Source organism: Vigna umbellata, chromosome 1 (assembly GCF_029865625.1).
Source record: "Vigna umbellata cultivar VRB3 chromosome 1, Vumbellata_1.0, whole genome shotgun sequence".
NCBI classification, from domain to species: Eukaryota; Viridiplantae; Streptophyta; class Magnoliopsida; order Fabales; family Fabaceae; genus Vigna; species Vigna umbellata.
The window spans coordinates 53,926,874-53,953,733 of record NC_142165.1 but is presented as its reverse complement, the minus strand read 5'-3'; the positions used below and the strand labels follow the sequence as shown (position 1 = coordinate 53,953,733).

The 26,860-nt window shown below is 32.3% G+C and overlaps 4 protein-coding genes and 1 long non-coding RNA gene across 8 annotated transcripts; 2 read left to right on the top strand and 3 right to left on the bottom strand.

Annotated features, from left to right (window-relative positions):
* Positions 1-202: 202 nt before the first annotated feature.
* LOC124830353 (branched-chain-amino-acid aminotransferase 2, chloroplastic-like) lies at positions 203-3,533 on the bottom strand. The gene is made up of 10 exons (XM_047304032.2): positions 3,406-3,533; positions 2,734-2,837; positions 2,433-2,595; positions 2,142-2,318; positions 1,928-2,059; positions 1,725-1,820; positions 1,225-1,341; positions 1,033-1,128; positions 722-834; positions 203-443 (listed from the first exon to the last, which is right to left on the bottom strand). Exons 2-10 carry the CDS (start codon positions 2,772-2,774, stop codon positions 329-331), a joined length of 1,050 nt encoding a protein of 349 aa, XP_047159988.1. The 5' UTR covers positions 2,775-2,837; positions 3,406-3,533; the 3' UTR covers positions 203-328.
* A 2,785-nt stretch (positions 3,534-6,318) lies between these two features.
* LOC124830357 (branched-chain amino acid aminotransferase 1, mitochondrial-like) lies at positions 6,319-8,163 on the bottom strand. Its single transcript, XM_047304040.2, has 9 exons — positions 8,088-8,163; positions 7,779-7,932; positions 7,539-7,715; positions 7,335-7,466; positions 7,133-7,231; positions 6,941-7,057; positions 6,770-6,865; positions 6,560-6,672; positions 6,319-6,450 (listed from the first exon to the last, which is right to left on the bottom strand). The coding sequence occupies exons 1-9, from the start codon at positions 8,114-8,116 to the stop codon at positions 6,336-6,338; spliced, it is 1,032 nt and encodes a 343-aa protein (XP_047159996.2). The 5' UTR covers positions 8,117-8,163; the 3' UTR covers positions 6,319-6,335.
* Positions 8,164-17,695: 9,532 nt separating this feature from the next.
* Positions 17,696-18,298, top strand: LOC124844855 (pathogenesis-related protein 1-like). The gene has a single exon (XM_047321867.2). It carries the CDS (start codon positions 17,761-17,763, stop codon positions 18,232-18,234), a length of 474 nt encoding a protein of 157 aa, XP_047177823.2. The 5' UTR covers positions 17,696-17,760; the 3' UTR covers positions 18,235-18,298.
* A 402-nt stretch (positions 18,299-18,700) lies between these two features.
* On the bottom strand, positions 18,701-22,891 carry LOC148205756 (uncharacterized). Of its 4 annotated transcripts, XR_015783350.1 has the most exons (5): positions 22,644-22,891; positions 22,314-22,500; positions 19,686-19,795; positions 18,862-18,963; positions 18,701-18,773 (listed from the first exon to the last, which is right to left on the bottom strand). It is a non-coding gene; the product is annotated as an uncharacterized LOC148205756 (long non-coding RNA). The 4 variants fall into 4 exon arrangements; XR_015783352.1 differs by having other exon boundaries at positions 18,701-18,963; positions 22,314-22,493; positions 22,644-22,889; XR_015783349.1 differs by having other exon boundaries at positions 18,701-18,963; positions 22,644-22,888.
* Positions 22,892-23,251: 360 nt separating this feature from the next.
* On the top strand, positions 23,252-23,846 carry LOC124844851 (basic form of pathogenesis-related protein 1-like). Its single transcript, XM_047321866.2, has one exon. It carries the CDS (start codon positions 23,373-23,375, stop codon positions 23,844-23,846), a length of 474 nt encoding a protein of 157 aa, XP_047177822.1. The 5' UTR covers positions 23,252-23,372.
* The last annotated feature ends 3,014 nt before the right edge of the window (positions 23,847-26,860 follow it).

The window sequence follows — 26,860 nt, the reverse complement described above, 5'->3', positions numbered from 1 at the left end:
TGGATTCTTTATGCTTCATTTTATTATATGATATTTATAAACAATGATAATGTTTTATTATATTACATTTCAGTCCATTCCATTTCATTTTAACCCATTCACCATTCCTTCAGTTGAAACATAAACAACTAAAATGTATTCATTTATTAATAACAACTAATAAGGAACAAATAAATGTGAGAGAAAAAAATGCACAATAGAATTTCACAGTTGATGAACTTCAAACCTTTATTACAATAAGAGAACTAGAAACCTTTATTACATTAATAAACTAAAAAAATGACTTTCAAATAATAACTTGTTAGGATGAAACAGAAGTTATCTTCATTTAAGAGATTGTGACTGTCCATGACTTTGTATCTTCAAGACACCCTGTTTGAATTCCAACCAGTGTTTTGCGTAATTTTGCAGACAATGTTTCTGGCCCTGTTTTGTAATCCCTCCTGCATTTGGTCAATGGTAAAGACATAAGAGAGAATATATTTTAAATAAATAGTTGAATTATGATACTTATTAGTATAAAAAATTGAGTTTTATACTTTTATAGTTGACATCTACTGAAAAATCATCATATTAATGAATAAGATTAAGTTTGAAAATAATCATTACAAAATAAATAATTTTATCCTATATAAAAGTGTAAAAAATGAGTACATATTATCTGAATTGACGTAATATATTGGAAACAAAAGAAATAGAATAATTGAAGTGAAATTTTTACGTTGTTTCCTTATAGCTGATAGATGCAACAGAGTTAACAACCACTGCAGTTCCTGTGCAGAACATTTCGTCTGCAACTAGCATTTCCTCCACTGATACGGCACGTTCCATTACCTGAACATAATTCAAAGCCCCCCTCTGTAAGTAACTAAGCATACAATATTGAGAACATTTTTCTTTGTAGAAATATAGGTAAGGTAGATTCTCCAACATAATAGGTATATTTTCTAGAAGCAAGTTAATTTGCAGAAAATGAAACCATTAAGATTAATCAATATACGTTCGAATAATTGAACGAAAATGAATTAATACCTGATAACCCAAATCAATGGCAAGTTCAATGATGGATTTTCGTGTGATACCAGGCAGGATGGTTCCATCTAATGAAGGAGTGGAGACAGTGTTGCCCTTCATATGATTAAATTAAACAAATTTTGTTCAGACTATCGCATTGTTTGGATATATAAATTGTTAATAGCATGCCCAAATAGATAATGTTCAGACCTTCACAACAAATACGTTGCATGATGATGCCTCCTCTATATATTTTCCTGTTGCTGAGTCCAAGAACAACACATCGGAGAATCCATTGGCCTTTGCATCAGTTATTGCAGTATAAACCTATGGCACAAAAACATATATGGATAATATACTTTATCAAGAGCATAATTATAATCTGAGGTAACTTTTAGTATGATCTATTATTTGACTTAGCAGTCTAAGTATAACCGTGCTTTTTGTTGTATTTGTATTACTTTCATCAAGACATATAAATCAGGGAACTTGTTAAATAAAGTTTACAGAACGATAAAATTCAGGAACAAAGTTTTGATTAACGTTCTTTTTCCTCTAACTTGATTTCTTCTCATTTCGGGATAAGTAAAATTATCAACCATTCAGAACAGATAGGTAAGAAAAGACAGTGTCAAATAAGTATAAAAAATTTATGTGTGAAAAAGTATCATTTTTCATGTTTTATAGATGTATCGGTAGTGCATGCTTACAGGGGCATAATTGGTGACACTTTTGATCCCTCCAGTTCCACCACTCCCAGATATTGCTCGATATAGTTTATCCTCCACTTTTAAGTTCAGTGCACCCTGCATTAATTAATCAAGAAGAAAATATTCTCGAATATGAAATTTCAACAAGTTGTAAGTAGAATTTTCTCCTTGTATTGTAAAACATGTGGAAATCCAAAGGTGACCTTGTGGTAACTGCCAACTGGAGAACAGTAAATAAGGAAAGTATACTCAGGAGCTGGTGCCAAACCTAACAGTGGTCCTGTTCCAATGAGCAAGGGCCTAAGATATAGTGACCCTTTTCCTACAGGAGGCACCTGTTTCAATTTGAAGCTTAATTTGTTTTTCAACAGCTTCATAGAACATAGAGATTAATAGGATGAAGAAAATAATGAATACCCATCGTTTGTTGGCAAGAACTGTCTGCTTTACAGCATTGACAAACTGGTCAACAGATGGGGATGGCATACACATTCTATCTGCCCCTCTCTTCATGCGTAGACCATTCTCATCTGGTCGAAATAAAAGTATACGCCCATCTTCAGTTCTGTGTGCCTTAAGCCCCTCAAAGATTCCCTGAAGATTCACAAAGTTTGCATATTTGTGAGGCTTAGCTTCAAGTTCTTTGCACAATGCTTATTATTGATAAAATCTAATAAATCATTAAGCACTGCTGTGTGGCATAAGAACCTGTCCATAATTTAATATCCCAGAAGAAGGGCTGATCTCAATGTTACCATAAGGAAGCAGTGATCCTTCTGAAAACTTATCTCCTTTTGCACATTTCATGACATACATGTAATCTGTGGTAACTAAATTAAATCCAAGTTCATCCCAATTAACCTCAGCAGCACTGATACAAAAGCAGGGTGACCAAACCTCACATTCAAAATCACCAATATTAAAGTATTGTACCATAAAAACATGATTGAACCAAGTTCGTATATCATTGTCTTACTCATTAAAAATTAGGCAATTAATCGTTCAATACCTTTCAGAACCGTTATTGATGTTCCCTGAGGGGGGAGACATGGCTGCGATCACAGGTTTCTCCTTTCAAGTAGTGTCAGCTGATGCAAGGCTCCACACAAAAACCTGTATAAAACCAATCCAGCTGATGTCATGTCAGAATATATTACAGTAACCATCATTATAATATATGATAAAATTTATTACATACACATACACACTCTCGCACTTAGAAAGTTATATGTTTCAAAGATCACATGTAAAACTAAATATCTGATCAAAATTAAAGACTTTTAAACATAAAAGTTAAAATTCACAAAAAAAAAAGGGAACTACAGTTATAAATAAGAATTAAAATTCAAAATTATCATATTTTTGTCCAGAGATAGAATAACACGATGATTATACTTTAGGTCTTGAGTCCCAGATTGACATAATGTTAATGATCTAGAATGTGTATGAATGTGATCTTAGAAATTACAATAGCAACATGATTCACATTCCTTGGTTTTTCTCAAATTTTCTTTCTTCTTTCCATCCTGGTAAAGAAAAGGATGCGCTACCCAGTGATAGATTTGAAAAAAACAGAGAAATTGGCGAAGGTAAAAATGGAATGGAAAGATGTGATTGTGAATCGGTATTCACTTTGAACATTCATTAGAAAGTGAGGTAATGGAATGAGAAACATGAGTACCTCGTAAAAGCTGGTACGAACTTTGTAGAGACGTGGGATTGAAAAAGGAGAAGAGAAAGAAAAGCTTTAGATGAAAAAAATGGAGAATGAAACAGTGATAGATGCGAAGGGAAGCATACTGGTGCATGCCTTTTATAATCAAAATCTGCAACCACCAAAGGGCAAAATAACAAGCACACGCTTCTCACGGATTGGACTTTAAGCACATATGCTTTTCATATTGGCTAATTTAACTTTAATTTAATATATTATATTATATGTTATTTTAAAGTAAAATTTATATATTCTAACGTACAAAAATATATTTACCCATACAAATAAAACAAACGTTGTTGCCAAAATACTTATCATTAAAAGAGATAATATCAAAATCAATGCACAAATAACGTATACCTAATCCAAAAACATACATTACATAGTTTATAGGGACACAAGATGATTAACTAATCCAAATAATTTATTTTTTAAAATTATTATAAAATTGTATTAATTTGCAAAAGAATTGAGGATAACATGCAACACTCACTATAAAATGACCATTTTCCATTTTCTTTTAAATTTTACGAACTATTTTTTTTTAATTATTTTAAAAGTATTCATCATCACTTTGATCTAACCAACAATATTTATTTAATGCTTTGTATATTTGATTGATGCTTAGAGAATATGTATGTATTTAATTAATGCTTTATATTATTTAATAATTATATTAATATTTAATTTTATATTTACATATATTGAGAAAATCTTAAATGTGAGCATTAATTTGTATAAGAGGGAAGGTAATAGCTGTCCATGTAAATTTGCTACCTTTAACTAATGTCCAAGAGGTTGTTTGGCGGAATATGTCTCTCTCCTTTATTGGAGAGAATATTTAGAAACAAACTGAGGACTACTATTTATAGGTTTTTGAGTTTACAAATTATAGATAGTTGACAAAGTGTCGTCATTAATTATAGTGATTCCCATGAAGTCGTCTGTTTATACAAAAAAGGTTTTCCCTATAAAATACAAAATTTTAACAAACATTTTGCTAATAAACTAGTAGTTTAAAGGCATTAGATAAGATTTTGTTTTATTAAAATTTATATAAACATATTAGAAATTTATATAATCATATTAAAAATTTATATATTTTTAATTTTTTTAGTACAGAATAAAAGTTTTAAGAAACAAAAGAAATATGCATTTTCAAATATATCAGTTACAACCTCCATAACTGATTGATCTTGACAATTTTTCCTAGGAATCTTTTGAATTATGAGGACAAGTGACCATATATATATATATATAAAGGAAAGTAAAACATTATTTATTTATTGTATTGACGTTCATATAGACGCAGTATGAGTTCGTATCACACTGTTAGTAATTATTCCTTTCTACAAACATGTCTCACATGGAATAGTTTAAAACACGACTCTCACTTTTATCTTGGTTTGACTTTTTCTGTTTTATGCACTCGTCGTTATTCACAGGTGATATTATTTAATTATTTAGTTAATTTAGAAGTAAGAAATATGTTTTGTGATATAAATCGAAAATATGAATAAATTGTATAGTATACATAGAGGAGTATAAATTTGACTTTGTTAAGTCTATTCTACATTAATATTAAGTTGAATCTAAAATTCCCTCTGTAGAAAATGTTATTGAAATATCTTAAATTTAAGATATCAAGAAACACTTAAAGAACTAGAAATAATGTAAGAAATGTTCTTTTCAACCTATTCTCGTGATTTTTTTGAAGACACTGTAGCCATTATTTCTTCTAGGATTGAGATACAGAGACTGATATATAGAGAAAGTAAGACCCCTCATACCAAGAAGCAACCGTGAGCAAAAGACTTCTAGATTGACTATGTATTTTATGAAACCAGAAAATAAAGAACCATATAATTATCACACACAAAACGAAAAATACTTTTTTATTGATTGACTATGCCAAACTTTCTTATACTAATATTGCGTTGAAAATTATTGTCATAAAAATAATGTTTTAGAGTATTTTTAAAATATTTGATGAGTTAATAGTAATCTTTGTTTAAATATATTAATATATTAAATTATAAATTTTAAATAAATAATTTTTTTTCATCCTTTTAAATAGACAAAGTTTAATATTTCTCCCTCCTCCAAGTCTCTTTTTTATCGTTACAAGTTGAAAACAAATGTTCTATTTTGCTTAAATTAGTTTTAAATTTGTATCTATGTATGTTTGTTTGTCTGTTTATTAAAATAAATAAATAATAGATAATTTTAAGTTTATAATTATAAGTTTTGAAAATTAATGTAAAAAATAGTTCATAGATTTAGAAAATTAATATATCTGTAAAATTGTAAGTTAGTGTGTTTATTAAAATAAATAAACAATAAATAATTTGAAGTTTCCAAACAATGAAAGGTCGACACTATTCATTCATATCGTTATTATCTCTGTCGAGTAATGATATTATAATTTAAAAATTATTTTATTTGTTTAAATATTCATTCTATTAAATTATTATAATAAGTTACCCAAAGTCATACATAAAACAATGGGTATCAAAATCTTATTTTTCATATCTATTTTATATTGTTACTAAGTGTTAGAAGGAATTTTAATGGTTAAAGATATTTTTAATCATCATTATGGCGGTTTTCCCCGCCATATAAACTTCCTTTTCCAGTAATAAATATGTCATCGTCATTTTTCTTCAAAAATCTTTCACTGGATATTTTGTTCCGAATTTGCTCCAATAAATAAATCTCAAATACTGCACAATGATTTCACCCCAATCCAACCAATATCTTTATTAAATATATAGTCAATACATGTATGATATGTATATATATATATATATATATATATATATATATATATATATATATATATATATATATATATATTTCATGTAGTACATTAGTATATGATATCAGTGGTTAATATTTCAGTCAATCTTGACCACCCATCCTTTCTGATCCTCCAAAACACCTGTTTGGATTCCCGTAATGAAATCATACAATTTCTGGGTGACAGTATTTGTTCCTGTTTTGAATTCAACCCTGACAACCCAATATTTTGTTCGACAGTGTTATTATGTTGGTAGTAACAGAAGTGAACCAGTGATATTGCAAAGCTAAATAACGGAACAAGACCTTTTATTCTATTTACCTTTGATCCTTGTAGGTTACACTGCCAACCTCAGAGATCCCAACAGCAGTTCCAGTACAGAAAACCTCATCAGCTTCAAGCAGTTCATCAACCGAAAATTTGCGTTCCTCCACCTAGGCAAAATTAACACCCGAAAATATATAATATCTATCCTTATACAACAAATTATGCTTTAAGCATGTGTTTTCATCGTGATTAGGAGTGAATCACCTGGAAACCGAAATCACGAGCAAGTTCCATGATACTGTTCCTTGTGATTCCAGGAAGAATGGTTCCGAGAGTAGGTGCAGTTGTAATCACATTACCCTAGAGATGTAGATTAACAGGCATATGTATAAGTTAAAGGAAAACTATGAAATTGGCAAAGTAAGAAAACATTACCTTGACCATGAAAGCGTTGCAAGAAGACACCTCCTCCACGTATTTACGTTCCATTGCATCAAGGAACAGAACATCAGAAAATCCTTTGGCTTTTGCTTCTTTCGTCACTTCGAAAACCTGCGTTTATATCACAATTATTTGGTTAAAATGCTAAACGAAGTTTTATATTATATATAGTATATTTGATCTTACAGGTGAATAGTTGCCTATGTTCTTCACTCCTCCAGTCCCACCGGGAAACGCACGAGGAATTCTATCGTCAATCAACAAGTTGAGTGGTGAAGTTCGTCCCTGTGAGAGGATATGACAGCACAAAAATATATATAAAGTAAAAATGAATGAAAATGTTATATAAAAATCTACGTAGAAGTTTAGTTGAAAACTGATGACTGACCTTGTAAACGTTGCAAATTGGGTTAGTGTAAATGAGGAAGGTGCATTGTGGTGCAGGTGCAATACCCATAACGGATCCACTTCCAAATAGCAAAGGCCTAATATATAAGGCTCCTTTTCCGTAAGGAGGAACCTGCAGCAAAAGATCATGAATAAAAAGGAAGAAAAACCCTAATATGTGATGTAGAAATTTGGCAGTGCATACCCAACTCTTATTTGCGGCAACAACTTGTTTGACAGCTTCAATGTACTGTTCAACGGAAGGTGCCGCCATTAGCAACCTCTCTGCGCCCCTCTGCATGCGTAGGGCATTTTGTTCTGGTCTGAATAACTGCACTCCACCGTCTGCTCTTCTGTATGCTTTCATTCCCTCAAACAATCCCTATTTTTCATACACGCATTATATATCTATACTTATACTATAACTGAGAAACCAATTTCTCACCTGTCCGTAATTTAACACAGAAGAATGTGGTTCAATCTGAACGTTTCCAAAAGGTGCCAGAGCTCCGTTTGAAAAGATCCCATCTTTATTGGATTTCATCATGTACATGTAATCGGTTGGAATCACATCGTATCCAAGCTTCTCCCAATCCATCCTTTTAAATATATTAAAAATGGTAGCCATCAGAAAAATCAAACAATATATATATAACGCCATCTCTTTAGTTAAGTTAATGATTTGTTCTGATGAATGTTTTTGCAAAAAAACTACAAAATTATAACATGAATTGGAATTTGTCGTGGAAAGAACCTGTTGCATGGTTGATGGGAATTTTCCATGAACAGATGGAAGGTCAGATAAAGATGGAGGATAGAAGATAAACTATTAAGTTACTGGATTAGGGTGAATAAGAATAAGGTTAAAATAATGCTTATATTTATATGTACATGGGAACCTAAAAATTGACTCCGAACTCCATGGATTGCGGCTCCCGAGGAAGCTGCTATTGTTGTCTGTCAATTCTTTTTTCATCAATCAAAGTTTTTGCTGCCTAATGTTCTAAACTTAGATTATTTTTTCTAAATGTTTATTAATTAAAAGAACATCTTTTTTTTTATAACTAAGAAGTCGTTTTCTTTCGACAGGATAAACCTCTGATCAGACTGATTACAAATGCTCAATCTATCGAATCACAAATCTTTGATGAAGCTCAAATTTATGCAATTTCTTTGCACAACATTATCATATTTCAATTCAAATAAAATTTTAAAAATAAGAAAACCATTTAAATTTAACAAGGGTGATACATGTATAATTAATTTAAATAAATAAGAAACAGGTTATTATATGTAAATCAACTTTTTTAAGAAAAATATTCTTTTAGATGTTTAAAAAAAACGAATATTAAATAAAAAATAATGTTGTAAAATCCTGCCGTGCTCCTTCGTAAAGTTCTCCACATCTCACCACTAATCTCTTCTGCGAAGCTCTTCGCATTTCGCAAAACCCTCACTACGATTCTCCTTCTCACCATGCAATGTCCTTCTTCATCAACCAGTGGTGCTTTGAAACCCTATGCATTCTCCATGAGAGGTATTCTACCTCACACTCCATATTAGAAAGTGGGTTTTTAAGCCTAACTGAACCCCACAAAACCGGCCTGTAAGGTGAGATTTGCATCTCACTTATATATTATAATTTGGCCTTATCTCTAGTCGTTGCGGGACTTCCAACACACCCCCTTCACGCCGAGGTATAGACATCTCGTGCGTGATAGTAGAAATTGGATGGTCCGATAATGGCCCGATAGAGGGTGGAATAGAATAATAGAATGTTTTTTTTCTATGAAAATTGTGTATCTTATTTCATAATAAGGAGAAAGTACAATTGATATATATAATTGTTTAAAACAATATAAAAACGGAATATAAATATAAAAACAGAATATAAATATATGAACATAAATGCACATATATGAAAGGAAAATAAATTAAATCCAATATCCCCCTCAAGCTGCAGCATATATATCCTTAATGCTCAGCTTGGACGACAAAGATTGAAATTGTGCTGGATGCAAAGCTTTAGTATGAATGTCTGCAAGTTGGGCTGAAGTAGAAATGGGCAGGAGCTTAATTACACCAGCTTGAACTTTATCCCTTATGAGATGACAATCAAATTCAATATGCTTTCATGCATGGCTGGATTCTGTGCAATTATAGCAGATTGATTGTCACAAAACAGAGGAACTGGTTGTGGTAGAGGCTGTTTCAAATCATGGAGCAAATATAGAAGCCATTGAATTTTACATGTTGTGGAAGCTAAGGCTTTATATTCTGCTTCGGTTGATGATCTAGATATAGTACCTACTTCTTGGATTTCCAGCTGATTAAGGTGCACCATAGAACACATTAAAACCAGTCACAGACCTTCTAGTGTTAGGGCAAGCAGCCCAATTAGAATCACTAAAAGCCTTGAGAGCATGTTTTGTGTTGGAGGGAAAGAATAACCCTTGTCCTGGATTATTCTTGATATATCTCAGGATCCTTATTGCTGCTGCACAGTGTTCTTCCAAAGGATTGGAAAGAAATCGACTGAGAGTACTAACAGGAAAACATAAATCTGGTCTCGTGTTGGTTAGATATAATAACCTGCCAAGAAGTCTTCTATAGGCATGCACATCTTAATAGAGTTTCCCTTCTGTCTTGGAAAATTTTGTTCCTGGCTGTACGGGAGTAGAAACAGGTTGACATCCCAACAATCCTGCATCTTCTAGTAACTTTAGAGCATACTTCCTTTGTGACAAATTAATGCCCTGTTGAGATCTTGCAATTTCTAAGCCTAAAAAATACTTGAGTTGACCTAGGTCTTTAATCTTGAACTTTGCATTCAATAGAGTCTTCACAGTTTGGATTTCCTGGATGTCATCACCTACCAAGACTATATCATCTACATAAACAAGTAAGATGGTGATATGAGCATAATCATTTTTGACAAAAAGTGAATAATCTGATTTTGATTGTATGTAACCCAAAGAAAGTAAAGTAGCTGTCAACTTGTGATTCCATTGTCTAGAGGCCTGCTTGAGTCCATATAAAGACTTCAGCAACTTGCAAACTTGCCCTGGTTTTTCTGTTTTGTAGCCAAGAGGAAGAGACATGTATACTTCTTCATCTAGATCCCCATGTAAAAAGTTGATGTAAATACCAATGTTTAGAAGCTGCTAAAGCCAGAACCAATCTTATTGTTGTGAGTTTGACAACAGGTGAAAAAGTCTCAAAGTAATATAAACCTTGTTGTGTGTAGCCTTTGGCTACTAACCTTGCCTTGTATTGTTCAATACTTCCATCAACATGCCTCTTTATTTTGTATACCCATTTACATCCAATAGGTTGCTTTCCATAAGGTAGATCAGTAAAAACCCAAGTTTTGGTATTTTCTAAAGCTGCAATTTCTTGATCCATGGCATTTCTCCAACAATCATGTTTGATGACTTGGTTATAGGTTTTAGGTTCACTAACTTGGGAAAGATTAAGGACATATGATTTATGAAGAGATGATAATGCATCATATGAGAGAAATGAAGAGATAGGATATAAGGTACCTGTGGATGACTGAGTGGCGGAAGAAGTAGATAACATGTTGCAATGATAGTCCTACAGATAAGATGGTTTATGTTTTGGCCTGGTTGATTTCTTTTGTGGAGTAGCAGTGGCAGGTTCAATAGAAACAGGTTGAGAAGGAGGAGATGTAGGTGGTAAAGAGGGTTGATCAGTAACTTCTAAGAAAAGAGGTGATGGAGAGGAAATGATTTTGGTAACAGAATCCAAGGAATTTTGTGTATCAATAGGTGAGTGCTTGTCACTAGTAAGAAAAGGAAATATGTTTTCATAAAATACTACATTCCTTGATAAAAAAATTTCCCTTGAGTTGAAATCTAACAAAAGGTAGCCTTTCTCTCCGGTTTTAAAACCAAGTAAAACACATTTTCTTGCACGAGGTTGAAATTTTGTTCTATGAGCTTGAAGAGTTGAAGCATAGCAAAGTAAGCCAAAAACTCGTAAGTAAATAATGTCAGGTTTAACATTGTGTAACAGTTGAGATGGAGAAAAATATGCCAAAACTTTGGAAGGTAAAAGATTAATGAGTTGCATAGCATAACAAACAGCAAAAGACCAGAAAATTATGGGCAAATGGGATTGAAACATTAAAGATCTAGCAACATTGAGAATGTGTTGATGTTTTCTCTCAACAACTCCATTTTGTTGAGGTGTTTCAACACAAGATAATTGATGTTGTATCCCTTTTTGTCTATAAAAATCTGTCATTGCAAACTCATTACCATTATTTGATCTAATAGCTTTTACATCAATGCCAAATTGTGTTTTGATATAAGAAATAAAGCCAATAAGTTGTGATCTTGTATCTAACTTACTTGCCATCAATTTAATCCATGTGAATCTAGACCTATCATCCACTATAGTTAAAAAATATTTGAAACCATCAACAGAAGAAGTACAATAGGGCCCCCAAATATCAACATGAATTAAATCAAAAGAAGCTTTTGAAACAATAGTACTTAATTGAAAAGGCAATTTTCTTTGCTTAGAATAGTGACAAGTATCACAATGAGTGTATTTTGTATCAGTAAAGTGGCATACATGGTACGTAGTTTGATAAAACAAGAAGAAGAATGATGCCCTAGTCTAGAGTGCCAAATATCTATAGAGTTAGGTCTTATTGTAGAACAAGCAATAGAATTGTCAGGAGTAATAGTAGTTGGTGAACCAAGGGGTGCGAATGCAGGAACTATCATGACATACAAGTCATCTCTTTCTTCAGCTTTCCCAATCATCTGCAGGGTTGACTTGTCCTGTATTTCACATGAAAATTCAGAAATGGTAATTTTACAAGAGAGAGATTTAGTTAACTTTGTGACCAAAATAAGATTGACTGAAAAATTAGGAACAAACAAGATATTATGTAAAGTAAGGTGTGGGCCAAGAGAAACTGTGCCAGAAAATGAGCAAATGAAGAGTTCTTATTGGGTAGAGATACTGTAATTGGTGAGATTCTATGATAAGAAATAAAATGAGACAAAGAACTGGATATATGATCAGTAATACCTGTGTCTAGAATCCATTGGGAATAAATATTACCTTGATCCTGAGAAGAAGTGGAAACATTATGAGAATTCACTAGACCAATAGAATGTGTGGCTGTGGGATTAGATTGAGGAAGAAGTGCCAATAGACCATGAATTTGCTCTTGAGAAAGTACCAAAGTTGAGGAATGTGATTGCACCTAAGCATTATTAGAAGAAGGAACAACTGTAGAAGCCACTGATTTTTACAACCTCAAATTGGACAAAAATGGCAGAACCCGAATCTCCGAAAACTCCTTCAGATTCCTCAAAAATCAATCCAGGGTTACGAGTGATGAAAGCACCCAAAATTTCTCATTGAAAACCCTAGAAAGCAAAGGCAAAACATAAAACATAACGATGTGAGAGTACCAGAGGGAGTAGCCATAGAAGGAGAAGAAATTGTAGAAAAGCCAAGAACGAAAGGTAGAAGATGAAGATCTTGGCAGTAACAGAATTGGTTGCGGAAGAACGTGATCAAGAATTAATTTTCTTCTGATACCATGTTAGAAGAAAAGAAAGGATGAACTCCATGTTAGTTTTCTTACTCATTTTTATTTTATTTTACTTAAATATTATTTGTTATTTGTAAAGTAACTAGGTTAAATTTAGTAATTCCATGCTTTTACATATTATATTTTATCAGGCTTTATCAAGGTACTACGATTCCAGTTCCCTGATGGTGGTGCTCCATCTACCGCATCTAATAACATTGTTTTAGAGAGGAATAGGAGGAAGAAGCTCAATGAAAGGCTTTTTACACTTAGATCCATGGTTCCTAGCATTAGTAAGGTAAGGTAAGGTTTGATCAATCTATTAATCAATTAATTAATAGCTTATTAATTTATTGTTTATTTGATGTGCACATTTATAATTTTGAATTGGGTGATTGGGAGTGTTGAGTGTGAACATAAGAGAGAAGAAAATGAGGCATGCTTCATGTTTGTTAATTTTTGTCTATTATAGAATGACGAGTGGCATTTTTTTGTTGTAGTTTGATAACGCTTCGATTATTAAGGATGCTATTGATCATCCAACATTTGTTATTTGTTATTTATTATTATTTTGTAAATTAACTATCCCTCCCATGCTTTTAACAGGAGTTATTCCAAGCATGAACTTCATGTTCATCATTTCAAAATTGGATTGACTTACTCCTTTTTCAATACTTGATTTTTGTTTCTTTTTTCATTAAATTGGAATAAAATTTCAAACATCTTATACTTTTCTTGCAGCATTTGTATGTGTATAGAGTGTTAGTGTTTGAAGCAATGGTAACATATATTAGCCGAATTTATGTGTTGTCACTCATTGTCCTTTTTGGAGCTTTCACTACAGTCATATGTTACTCCCACAAGTTTTCCTAGTTCTACTATGTTTGAACTTGAGACCATTATATGACTCTAAGTTTATATGCAATAACTTGTATTCATAAAACATAGTCTAAGCATTTTGTTAACATATATAACAATTTAGGATAATAGGGAAACAATTTATTTTATTAAGCTTTTGTTTAGATTATTTTTATTAGGCTTTCTTTATAATATGTTAAACCATGGTCCTAAATGGTTATAAAATGAATTATAAAATTTTATGTAGGAATTGTGGGTTTAAAAAAAACTTGAAATTCAAAAGAATAAACACAAACTTTTAACGACAGTTGTTTAAAATAATTATTGTTGTTTCTACTTTTAATGACTGTTATCTAAAATAACTGTTGTTTCTCGAATAATATTTTTTGTTTTTTCTTACTTTTAACGACGATTCTCATTAACCGTCGTTATTTTATATTTGATGATTATCATAATCATTGTCATTTTATTTAAACTTTTAAAGATGATGAAACAACTATGGTGGAATGATTGAAAGACTTTCGTTACAAACTTATTTTAACCACTATTGAAAGTCCAATTTGCATTAGTATATTATAGGAAAAGTTGAAATTTTTTATGGTCAAAATGTTTTGAAAATACTTATGGACATAATTTTTTAAAAATTAAAAATTTGTGTGCAATATGTTGGTAGGAAATATTTTCTACATATTTTTTCTTTCCGTAGGTGATTTATGACAATTTTTTTTATTGAAAATTTCATATTGTCTCAATTGGTAATTTCCATAGATATTTTTTTGTTAATATCGTATCATTAAATTGAAATATATATAAAAGAGGAAAGATATAAAAAACATGGAAAGACAAAACCAAAATTCAAAGAAAATATAACAAATTTCTTTAAAAAAACTTTACACAGACACACACAGACACACACAGACACACACACGCACGCACACACACACACACACACACACGCACACACACATGCACACACAGACACACACACACACACACACAGACACACACACACACACAGACACACACATATACACACACAGACACACACACAAACACACACACACACACACGCACACACACACACACACAGACACACACAGACACACACAGACACACAGATACACACACACACACACACACACACACACACACACACACAGACACAGACACAGACACACACACACACACACACACACACAGACAAACACACAGACACACACAGACACACGCACACACACACACGCACACGCACGCACACACACAGACACACACACACAGACACAAACACACACACACACAGACACACACACACACACACACAGACACACACACACACACACAGACACACACACACAGACACACACACACACACACAGACACACACACACACACACACACACACACAGACACACACACAGACACACACACACAGACACACACACACACACACAGACACACACACACACAGACACACACACACAGACACACACACACACACACACACACAGACACACACACACACACAGAGACACACACACACACACAGACACACACACACATAGACACACACACACACACACACACACACACACAGACACACACACACACACACACACAGAGACACACACACACACACATACACACACACACACACACAGACAAACACACAGACACACGCACACGCACGCGCGCACACACACACACACACACACACACACGCGCGCGCGCGCGCGCACACACACACACACACATGTATTATATGTATGAATTTGTAGTTTTTTTTTTTAATTTAGGTTAATATTGTGTCATGTGACAATATCAGTGTCACGTGTCAAGACCGTGTCAATGTCATGTGTCTACTTAGTATCAGTGTCATGTGACTATGTCACTGTCATGTATTCAATTTAGTCACAATTTTCGCAATTTTTGTTTAATTTTTTGTTAATTTGGTTCAATTTAGTTCCGATTTTTGTTATTTCTAAATTGAAATTAAATTTAATTTTAAGTAAAATTCACATTTTTATTAAATATTTTTATTATTTTTAAACTAACCCTAACTATATTATTGGAATATAATTATTACATTTATGTTTGATTTTTTTTCTACATGTAAAAATAGGGTTAGAAATGCTTTAAAAATAATGAAGTATTCTTCTTCTAATTTTTAAAATGATAAAGAATTTTAATTCTAATTTTAAAAATAAATTAGAATTTTGCTTGTAATTTCAAAAACAAATTAGATTTTTCCTTCTAATTTTAAAAATAATGAAAAAAATTCTTATAATTTTAAAAATAATGAAGAAATTTCCTTCTAATTTTAAAAATGATGAGGAAATTTCCTTTTAACCTTAAAATAATGAAAAAATTTCCTTCTAATTTTAAAAATAATAAATAATTTTCCTTATAATTTTAAAAGTAACGAAGAATTCTCCTTCTAATTTTAAAAATAATGAAGATTTTCTTTTTCTAACTTTAAAAAATAATAAAGAATTTCCCTTCTAATTTTAAAAAGAATGAAAATTTTCCTTCTAGTTTTAAAAATAATGAAAAAAATTCTTTTAATTTTAAAAATAATAAATAATTTTTCATCTAATTTTAAAATAATAAAATGTTCTAAATTTAAAATTGGAACTTCATTTCACAAAATTAATAAAAATTGAGACTGGGGTGAACAAAAATAAGGAAAAATAAGACTAAATTGAACAAAATTAACAAAAATTGGAACTCAATTGAATACAAGATATTGACATGTGACATTAACACTACGTGAGATGACATTTTTCACGTGACACTATTAACTTAACACGTGGACAAACTTTTTAAAATTAAGAAAAATCTAAGAAAAATATTTTTTTTTAAATTAATAAAAAATTAAAAAAATTACGAATTGGCACGTGACACACACTATTTTATTTGTCATTAATGATTTAGACAATATCATGAAAAAAAATAACCAAATTTAATATTAATTACAAAAGTTAAGAGTACAGTAATCACTCGATGAATTCCACAATAAACAAAATTGACGAAAATAGAAAAAAAAATTGATATTAATTCAATTAACAAATATCTATGTTAAATTATTTAGACATTTATAATTCTAAATAGATCATATATATTAAACCATATTTTCTAGTGCATTTGTTGGGTCAAATAGACAATTTTTTTTTTCTTCTTCTTTGAAACTCGATTATATCAGTTTTCATTAGAAAGAATACCGAAATATCATGTAACATGATCAATCTAATTCTTATTCTCAATAATATCTCGTAATTTTTGCAGAGAAAGAAATTGCTGGTCCAAAATTTATAGTGTTGTAGTTGAAGAAATGAAACTTACAAAATAAAAATTAAAAACAGAGGAAAATAAATTCGAAATAAATGAAAGTTTAATTACGAACTATAAAAATAAATGAGTTACGTTTTTATTGGTGCAAAAGTTAACTGTTTCAAAACTAAATGATTTGTTTTATTGATATAATTAATATAATTTTAATATCAATTTTGATGAAATTTTTTGATCCGTTTCAAAAAATTGAAAAATTATGTCAATGTTTTAAAATTTTGGACAAAATTGCATCAATTTTCACAAATTAATATCAAATTAAGACTAAAATTTTAGATGATCAATTTGACATTTTTTTAACAAAAACAGAAACCTTAATAATATTAATTAGTTTTCAAGTTGTTTTATTAAATGTTAAAATTCTCTAAAAGTAATTTATATCTTACTTTGGTGATTTGAAGACATGTATAAAGATGACGTGTATGACTACGACGTTCATGAGGTAAATTTGTGTTTGATATAAACCATTAATTAACTAAGCTTGATCGACGTGTGGGTTAAGCAAAAATTTCTCTCAAATACTCACTGCATTCACGTAAAATGTTATGTTTACGTCCACACGTGATGGTTTATTTTGCACCATGAAATTGCGTCCCTTACAATAATATATATGTTGTGGTCGATCGAAGTTTCAATATAAAAAACAATGAAGACATCAACTATTGTGTTCATCCTCACCATTATCTCAATGTGCAGCATTTGCTTCGCACAAAGCTCCCCAAAAGATTTTCTTGATGAACACAACAAAGCTCGTAAAGAGGTTGGTGTTAAACCACTGGTATGGAATGAAACTCTCGTGGCCTATGGGCAGAAGTACGTGGACTCGAAGAAAAAAAACTGCGACTTTGAGCACTCTATGGGGCCTTATGGGGAGAACTTGGCGCAGGGTTCTGGTGACTTGAGTGGTGTGGACTCGGTGAAAATGTGGGTGGCAGAGAAGGCCTATTATGATGAGAAGAACAACGAGTGTGTTAAGGAAGAGTGTTTGCATTACACTCAGGTGGTTTGGAACACCACAGAAAGTGTTGGATGTGCTAGAACCAAATGTGACAATAACTGGACGTATGTCATCTGCAACTATTACCCTCCAGGCAATTACGTCGAGATGCAACCTTACTAACATTTTTTAGTAACCATCCACACACATACATGTATATATATATCTATCACTCTCTATAAGTAGCTTTAACTTTCCTTATCATTAAATGTCACCATTACCATTGTGTAGTAAGATACATTTTTGAAATCTTTCTATCACATGATAATGAATTTTGGAAGTGTGTGAATATGAATTAATTATAAAAACCCTTGTGTTTTTCTCTTCTGCTCAGAAACTCCACTGTATCAGTTTTCATTTGAAAGAACACCCGAGTACCCTGTAACATGATCAAACTAATTCTAATTCTCAATAATATCTCCTAACCTTTGCAGAGAAAGAAATTGCTGGTCCAAACATGTGATAAGATGTTTTTGTTATTTAATTTAATTCTGTTGAAAATATATCATTAAACAAAAGAAAAGAAATTAAAAAAGAAGTTTATGCAAGGATAGCAGAACCCAGGGATAGAGAGAAAAGGAAAGGTAAGAAAGAAAGAATAGAATTGTATATTAACTCTGTAAAAACCTGTTATCAACCTACATAGAACTGTGTATTTATACCTGCAGAATGAGTGAATGGGGAAATGTGTATTTATACTTAGCAGTTTTTATCAAAGTGTATTTATACTTAGCAGTAAGAATTTCTTACAGAAAATATACGAATGGGGAAATGGTGCACTAGGATTCCAAGAAGCTCAGATTCAATTTTCAAGCCCTGTTCATTTTGCTTTATAGTCTCGTCCTGTGAAACCTGAAAAACAGATTAAAAAAAATTTAAGAACAGAGGGAACAAACATTAAAGGAAGAGCGGCTGTCAAGATGCCACCACCAGTGACAACAGGGAGGTAATGCTAATGGTAACAGTACCAGTAAAATGCAATAGGTTCTTCACAACAAGTTCACTTATGACATTTTAAGAAGCATAAGGTAAGATATCAGTGTCTAGGTAATCACTTAAGAGATACCAACTGATACTGCAATGCTTTATAGTGGCCTCTTAAATTGCTAAGGCTCTTAACAATGGCAGCTTTCTCAGTTTCAAGCCGTTTAAGGGCCTCATTAACTATTTCAAGATCAAACAGAAGACGACTATCAAAAAGAACAGTTAATGAGGGAGAGAGTCTGTAGGATTCAAATAGCAGAAAACATGAACATCTTTTTAGTGCAGAATTTATCCAAGAGGGCAATAATTTTGTATAACTGGGGGGTAAAGTTCAGTAGTCCAATATTTTACAACAATCTTATACAGAATATAGCATTAAATCATCTTCTCAGCAACTGATTTCTCATCCCGAAATTTCTCAAGCTCAGCTGACTTCTCATCACGAACTTTCTAAGCTTCAGTTCTGGCTTCCTTTTCTTTACCATAAGAATTAATCGCTTCCTAGATTTGAAGCCACAAAAACAGAGGTCATTGGGAAATAAAATAATTTTCTTGAGATATTCCACAACAAAGATAGGAGGCAGCCTTACCAATTTATCTGATTATTCCTTCACAATTCTCTCTTCTAGACAAGAAATTTTCTTCCTTGAATCAGATAGAGCCTCCTTCAACTCATCGATCTTATTCTTCATCGCAGTCTCTGAGAAAACAGAAATGTATGGTCATAAAATAATTTTCCTTTCCATGTGAATTTTCTGATCTGACAACCAGAGATAATAAATGCTATCTGGACATCAAGGAACTATAGAGTCAATCAAAGAAAATTTAAAATAAAATACAAGTTTTTCAAATAGAACAAATTAAAACAAAATATATAAACCCTCAACAAGCTAAATACATCACCAAATAATTACAATAACTCGATAACTATTTCACTGTATATTGAAGAACGAATGTCACTATTTATGTGTAAACTCTACTTCACCTAAATCCCTACCTACTTCTAGCCACACAGCAAACAAAACACAAGTATACAAATTCCTTCTCCCGCCCAACACAAATAGTAGCTAGCATGCTTCTAAACAGAGTTTTAAGAAATTTTCAATAGTATATCAGCATATCTACTCAACTTATTCTAAAATATTTCCGTAGAGATAAAACACACCAGTACACTGCACTTCTTCTCAGAAGCCTCTAGCTCAGACTGAAGCTTTTCCTTTTCTTGAACATACACTTCTTCTATCCTTTTAAATTGAGAGTTTAATTTACACTGTCCATTTCTCTCAATTAAATACTAACTAAAGCATAATCTTTAAAAGATAATCGGTGGATATCAACTATATTTAAGCAAAGAAAAAAAATGGAAATAATTTTAAGATTTAACTAGTAGTAAATGTCTCTGCAGAATAATTTTTCAATTAATTTATTATTGTAACTTGGAAAATTGTGTGAGGAACGATAAATTCAACATATACAACAGAAGCTAAAACCTATAATATTTTGAAGCAAATATTCTTAGCTCTGTAACTAAGCTAGGTGATGTCTTTCGAGCTTACCAGAAACATCTACAAGCCATGATGGCAATATATTTCTATCCAAAAGTTACTAGTGCTACCCATGAATATACATACATCCTGTTCGACTTTCATTCCTAATGAACAAATGAGTAAAGTACATTCCACCATTTGTTTCAACTCTTGTCTCTGAATAAATCCTTATTGTTTGAGACCATACAATTGGAATGAAAACTCAATCTTATCATTAATTGATGCACAGGGATGAAAGACAGAGAGAGCAAGTGTAAACTCTTTGAAATCAAGTATCCTATCATGCTTTGTGTCAAACAACTCAAACACAATATCTACAAATAAACATTATTTCTTGGTTGCCTTCAACAAGTCCATATGAAATTCATCCTTACTAATTGCTTCATTAATCACTGCACCACTGATCTTCTTGAATAGTTCATACACTACTTCATTCTCACTTGCACAAACCACTATTTCTTTTGCAAGTGCTTCGGGATGTTTTAAACCTTTAGGCTACTACTGGGACAAATCAACATCACAAAAGTTCATCACAGCAGTATACAACTGCTTTAATCCATCAAAGCAATGCACCATGATCTTTTATGGATGTCAAAACATCCTACACCAAATCTTATAGAAAAAACAAAGAAGTGGACATGTTTTTGTCTGTGTGCTTTGAAGTCCTTTTACACTCCCTACAGGTCCATAAGCAGTTCCCTAATGCATTTGATTCCTTATCTGAATCTGTGTGGTTTGTAAGGTGAGATTTTCACCCACATCTATATTTTAAATTGATCTTATCTCTAGTTGATATATAACTTCCAACCGATTTCATAGATTTTTGGTTGGAAATTCAATATTATCAAGCTTGATGCTATTATCTGGTTTTTCTATCAATCTTTCTTCAAAAAAGTCCATAATTCGCCCTCTAACGACATTTGGCTCCTCACATCACTTCCCTAAAATCTGCACTCCTTTGATTTCATTTTTTGCCCTCTTCCACTTCAAAATTGAATGGAAGTATCTTGAATTTATGTCTCCTTTTTCTAGCCATTTTGTCCTTGATTTTTGTTTTATCATTGCTTCATGACTATGATTACTCAGCTCCAGTTGACTAAATAGCTCCCTTTCTCTCCACTTTCTTATTACCATCCAACATATTCTCTTCATCCATCTTATCTAACTCACTTGTTCTCCTACTGATGTCTTGCCTTGTGGTTTCTAAGTGTCCATACACTTCACTATTCCATACTTTGAGGTCTTGTTTTAAGTTTTTCTTTTAAGACTCACATTATTTGCCCATTAATTGTATTGTTTTTCCAAGATCCCTCCACTACCTTTCTGAATCCATTGGCCTCTTGCCATATATCTAGTATTCTAAATGGATTCGGACCCCAATATGTATTTGTTGTCTTTACTATTAATGCACAATGGTCAGACACTATTCTCTCTAGAATGTATATGTAGCTAGCTCTTATCCTCACTAGTTAGTCAACAACCATACATATGAAAACCAAGAATTAGTTAGCTCTTATCCTGAGTGGTTAGTCAACATCCATACACACAAAAACACAACCAGTGAACACGAAAAACTCAATATAAAATAAAACCAAACTTTTCGACCCCAATTTCAATCCCAATTGCACTCATTATTAATGTCATAACACAAAAATAAGCGATAGAACTTACATAGCTATTGAATTTCTCCATAGCATTCTCAACTTCTTCAATAGTGTTCATTGCCACAAACTTAAATCTCCAAATCCAAGGATAAGAGTGAAGTTTGTAGCTCCCTCTCCTCTGTCGCACACATCGGAAACGTATACACCAGAAACGCACCACCAAACTCGCTCCCACCACCTCCCCAACCTTCAACCTTACCACCGAAACACGCAACAGGGAAAACCAATTAGGTTTCAAACAAAAAAGATGCATAAGCAAAAAGTCCATTTTATATATCATATTCAATTACATCCCAATTGCATAAATCACATCAAAATGCTTAAACCCCATACTAACCTAGATGATCATGGAAACAGAACTGAATAAAATGCAAAGACAAAGCAAGACGATGGCAAACACACTGCCTTATGAAACTCGAAGTACAGCACCGTCGAAGATTCATCGCGTTTTGATATTAAGATCTAGGTGCCGCGGACTGAACTGTAGGTTTATGCGTGAATTAAATACCAGTGGAGACTAGATATGGAAAAGCCTAAAAACGAAGAAAAATAGAAGTGTAATTCTCTGTTTCAAATCTGACAAATAGTTTGAAGTATAAATAATGCAATAATATCATTATAAAACAGATCATAATACGACTTAATTTTATTTATAGTGACATTTATTTAAAATATGTTACAATATTATTATTACTAACGTTATTTATAGTAACATTTATTTGAAAAATGTTACTATAATAAAATTGATCTATAGTAATATTTTTAATAATTGTAATTGATAAAATACTGCTAAGCGTGGTAAATGTTATAGTGTAAACTTCATCAATGTGGGTTAAGCGAAAAGTTCTTAGTTGCGAAGACTTCCACTGTCAGAGAGAATTAGATTCTCTATATTTGTACATCAAATGTAAAGACAGAGAATGAGCGAAAGAGGAGGTACTCACTGCATTCACACAAAATGTTGTAATGTTTACGTCCACACGTCATGGTTTATTTTTCACCATGCATTGCTTTCCTTAAAATAATATATATGTTGTGCTCGACCGAAGTCTCAATATGAAAATCAATGAAGACATCAAGTCTTGTGTTGATCCTCACCTTTATCTCAATGTGCAGCATTTGCTTCGCACAGAATTCTCCGAAAGATTACCTTGACGAGCACAACAAAGCTCGTAAAGAGGTTGGTGTTAAACCACTGAAATGGAACGAAACCCTTGTGGCCTATGGACAGAAATACGTGAACTCGAAGAAAAAAACCTGCGAATTTGAGCATTCTATGGGGCCTTATGGGGAGAACTTGGCGCAGGGTTATGGTGAATTTAGTGGCGTAGACTCGGTGAAAATGTGGGTGGGAGAGAAGCCGAATTATGATGAGAAGAACAACAAGTGTGTTAAGGATGAATGCTTGCATTACACTCAGGTGGTTTGGAACACGACAGAAAGTGTTGGATGTGCTAGAACCAAATGTGACAATAACTGGATGTTTATCATCTGCAACTATTACCCTACAGGCAATTACATCGGCTCACGACCTTACTAACATTTTATACTAACCAACCACTCATATATATATATATGTATATAATGTAATATTATCAATTTTTTATTCTCAATAATATCTTCTAATTTTTGCTTAGAAAAAAATTGCTGGTCCGAAAATTTTAGTATTGGAGTTGAAGGAATGAAACTTACACAATAAAAATAAAGGAAAAGGAAATCGAAATAATTGAAAGTTTAGTTACGAACTATAAAACTAAAATAAGTTACGTTTTTATTGGTGCAAAAACTAACTGTTTTTCAAAACTACTACATTAAAATATATAATTAGAAATTTTACTTTTAGATACCTTTAAAAGTACATTCGATTAAATTTAATACAGTTATAATTATCTTTTAAAATAAATATAAATTAAATAATAAAAAAATAGCTATAGTTTAAGAAATTACACTCTTTATAAATAGTTATTTCAAAATGTAACTAAGATTTATTATTTAAAAATAATGGAAGTCTTAAATTTAAAATATATAAATGAATTTATCTTATAAACTGATTTTGTAAAATTAAATTAAATTTAAAATTCATTTCTAAAAAAAGAAAAAAAAACTCTTCAAATAAGAAGAAAAAAGTAAGAGTCTTTTTTTAAATACATTAAAAGTATTGTAATAAAATCATTTGTATTTAATATTTAATTATGATATTTTTAAGAGAATTTGATCTTATAAATAAGTATAAATAAATTCAACTAAATCTTAAGAAAAAAAATGAATATAAGCAACGGATCACACGGAAATCATGCAAACATAAAACTAGTGATGATCATATTTTAGAATGAACAATAATAAGTCTAATAATTATATTAAGGATTTGATTAACTTTTTTAAATCTTCCTTGATATCCATAAATCTCAAAATAATTTAAAGAGATATGTGATAAGATGTTTTTCTTATTTAATTTAATTCTCTTGAAAATATATTGCTTTTATATAGTTGAATATATTTTGCAAAAGAATCTAATTTCAAACACTTTTAGTTTCAATTTGAGGTTATTTGTTCTCTTCAAAGTTACTTGTCCTCTTTAAGTCAAATGGGTATTGTGCTCTGTATTCTGATTTTCAAGTCAGTGCATCAAATGACAGTAAATTCAGTAATTAATGATTGTAATAAATGTACCGCTTGTACTATGTTATTTATACTTATGATTATAGGCTTTTTAATGGGCATGATCCAAGTAGCTATTGATTAGTCTTTGATTAATCAATTTGCTTAATTATACTTAATCACGATCTTGAGTTAGTGAACCTAGTCAACGCTTTCCATTTGTCGGTCTTGGTAGCTGCCATAGGGCATACTCATGTGGTGATAGTCAAGTACATCTAGGCACAAATGTTGAGATGTCTTAAGTCATACATGGTATACTCATGGTTGATCGATATGTAGCCAAGTTGTCATAATGTGGTCACACCATAAGGGATTAGTACATCTAGGTAACAGTGGCTGAGATGTCCTTAGACGAATATGGTACATTAACCCCCCAAATACAGCATGCATGTACTTGAGTCTTTCTGTTATCGTTATGGTGTCTGCATTTTGTGCCACCATGTTAAAAAAAATTGTCTTTATATGGTCTCATCTTATAGGTATAATAGATCCCTATGTTGATGAAAATGTTTGAATCATGAGATGTCAGACCTAATAAGACGTGAGAGATGAAGAGTTGTCAAGTTACACAGGAAACGAAGCGTCAATGACGAGGTGGAAAGTTGCAACCTTTGGTCATTAGTTAATGCTTGTAAAGTGACTTTTTGATAACTTTTCATTTGAGTATCTTGCGAGACATGTTTTCCCTAAGATTTTGATGACTCACGTGATAGTAGTATTCGTCCTATGACGGTTTTGAGCTAGTAGAAGAACTAGGAATTTCTTAATGAAATCAAACTTGGACAATAATATGTTAACACGCTTACACTCATTTGACATGTTTTTTGGAAAACTAAAAAATAATATGTAAAAACGTGTCAAAGTAATTTTTTTGGTTTAATTGTTTACTTAGTTCCCAAATTCATCATTTAGTGTCTCGTTAGTACCCACTTTTAAAAACACTTATTACGTCCCAATGTGGTATAATTGCATCAATCAAGCTCCTTCTGTTAAGTTGACAGAACAGTATTAACTAACTCTGTGGTAAGGTGACAAAAAAGTTTTGAGCGGTGCTCCCTACACCTCACCTGTCTCGCCCTGCACCTCCCAATTCACAATTTTTCCCTTCTTCATTTAATAAAATAATAATTTTTACAAATCCTCCACCCCTTTCTCTTCTCATCTCCTCTTTGCCGCATTTCATCTCTGAAACCCTACACCCTTTTCTTTCTCTCTCTACTGGCGCTTCTCCCTTCCTCCCCTCCTCCCTTATTTTTGACCATTTCTTTTTAAGGTTATCAAGTCAAGCATATGGAAAACTACTACTTCGCCGTTAACTTGTTGCAATGTTTTTTCTTTACGACATTTTGAAGGAAATTATAATGTTTTGTTAAAGGTCAGATTTTTTTTCGAACATGTTATAGGGCGGGGTGCTGGAGAGAGGTGGTGGGGTTGAAGGAGGAGAATAGGGCGTTGATGGAGATGCGGATTCAGCCTCTGGTTCTACGGTTAGAGCAGGGGGTGACGACAGAGATCGAGCATATAGGTGGCACGCAGGGAAGTGCGGTTGAAAGGGTTGCGGTTCGCCTACGCCGCACGTGGAGTTGCAGTTCATCTTTGCTGCACGTGGACCCGCGGTTCGTCTTCACTGCACGTGGAGCTGCGGTTCATCTTCTCCACACTTGGATCTGCAGTTCGTCTTCGTCGCACGTGGAGCCGCGGTTCGTCTTCGCCGCACATGGAGTTGTGATTCATCTTCTCCACACTTGGATCTACGATTCGTCTTCCCCTTCTCCGCATTTGGAGCTGCGGTCCGTCTTCTCCTTCTCCGCACTTGGAGTTACGGTCCGTCTTCCACTTGAAGCTACTCCGCACTTGGAGCTACTACGAGGAGTTGGAATTAGGGTTTAGGGTTTT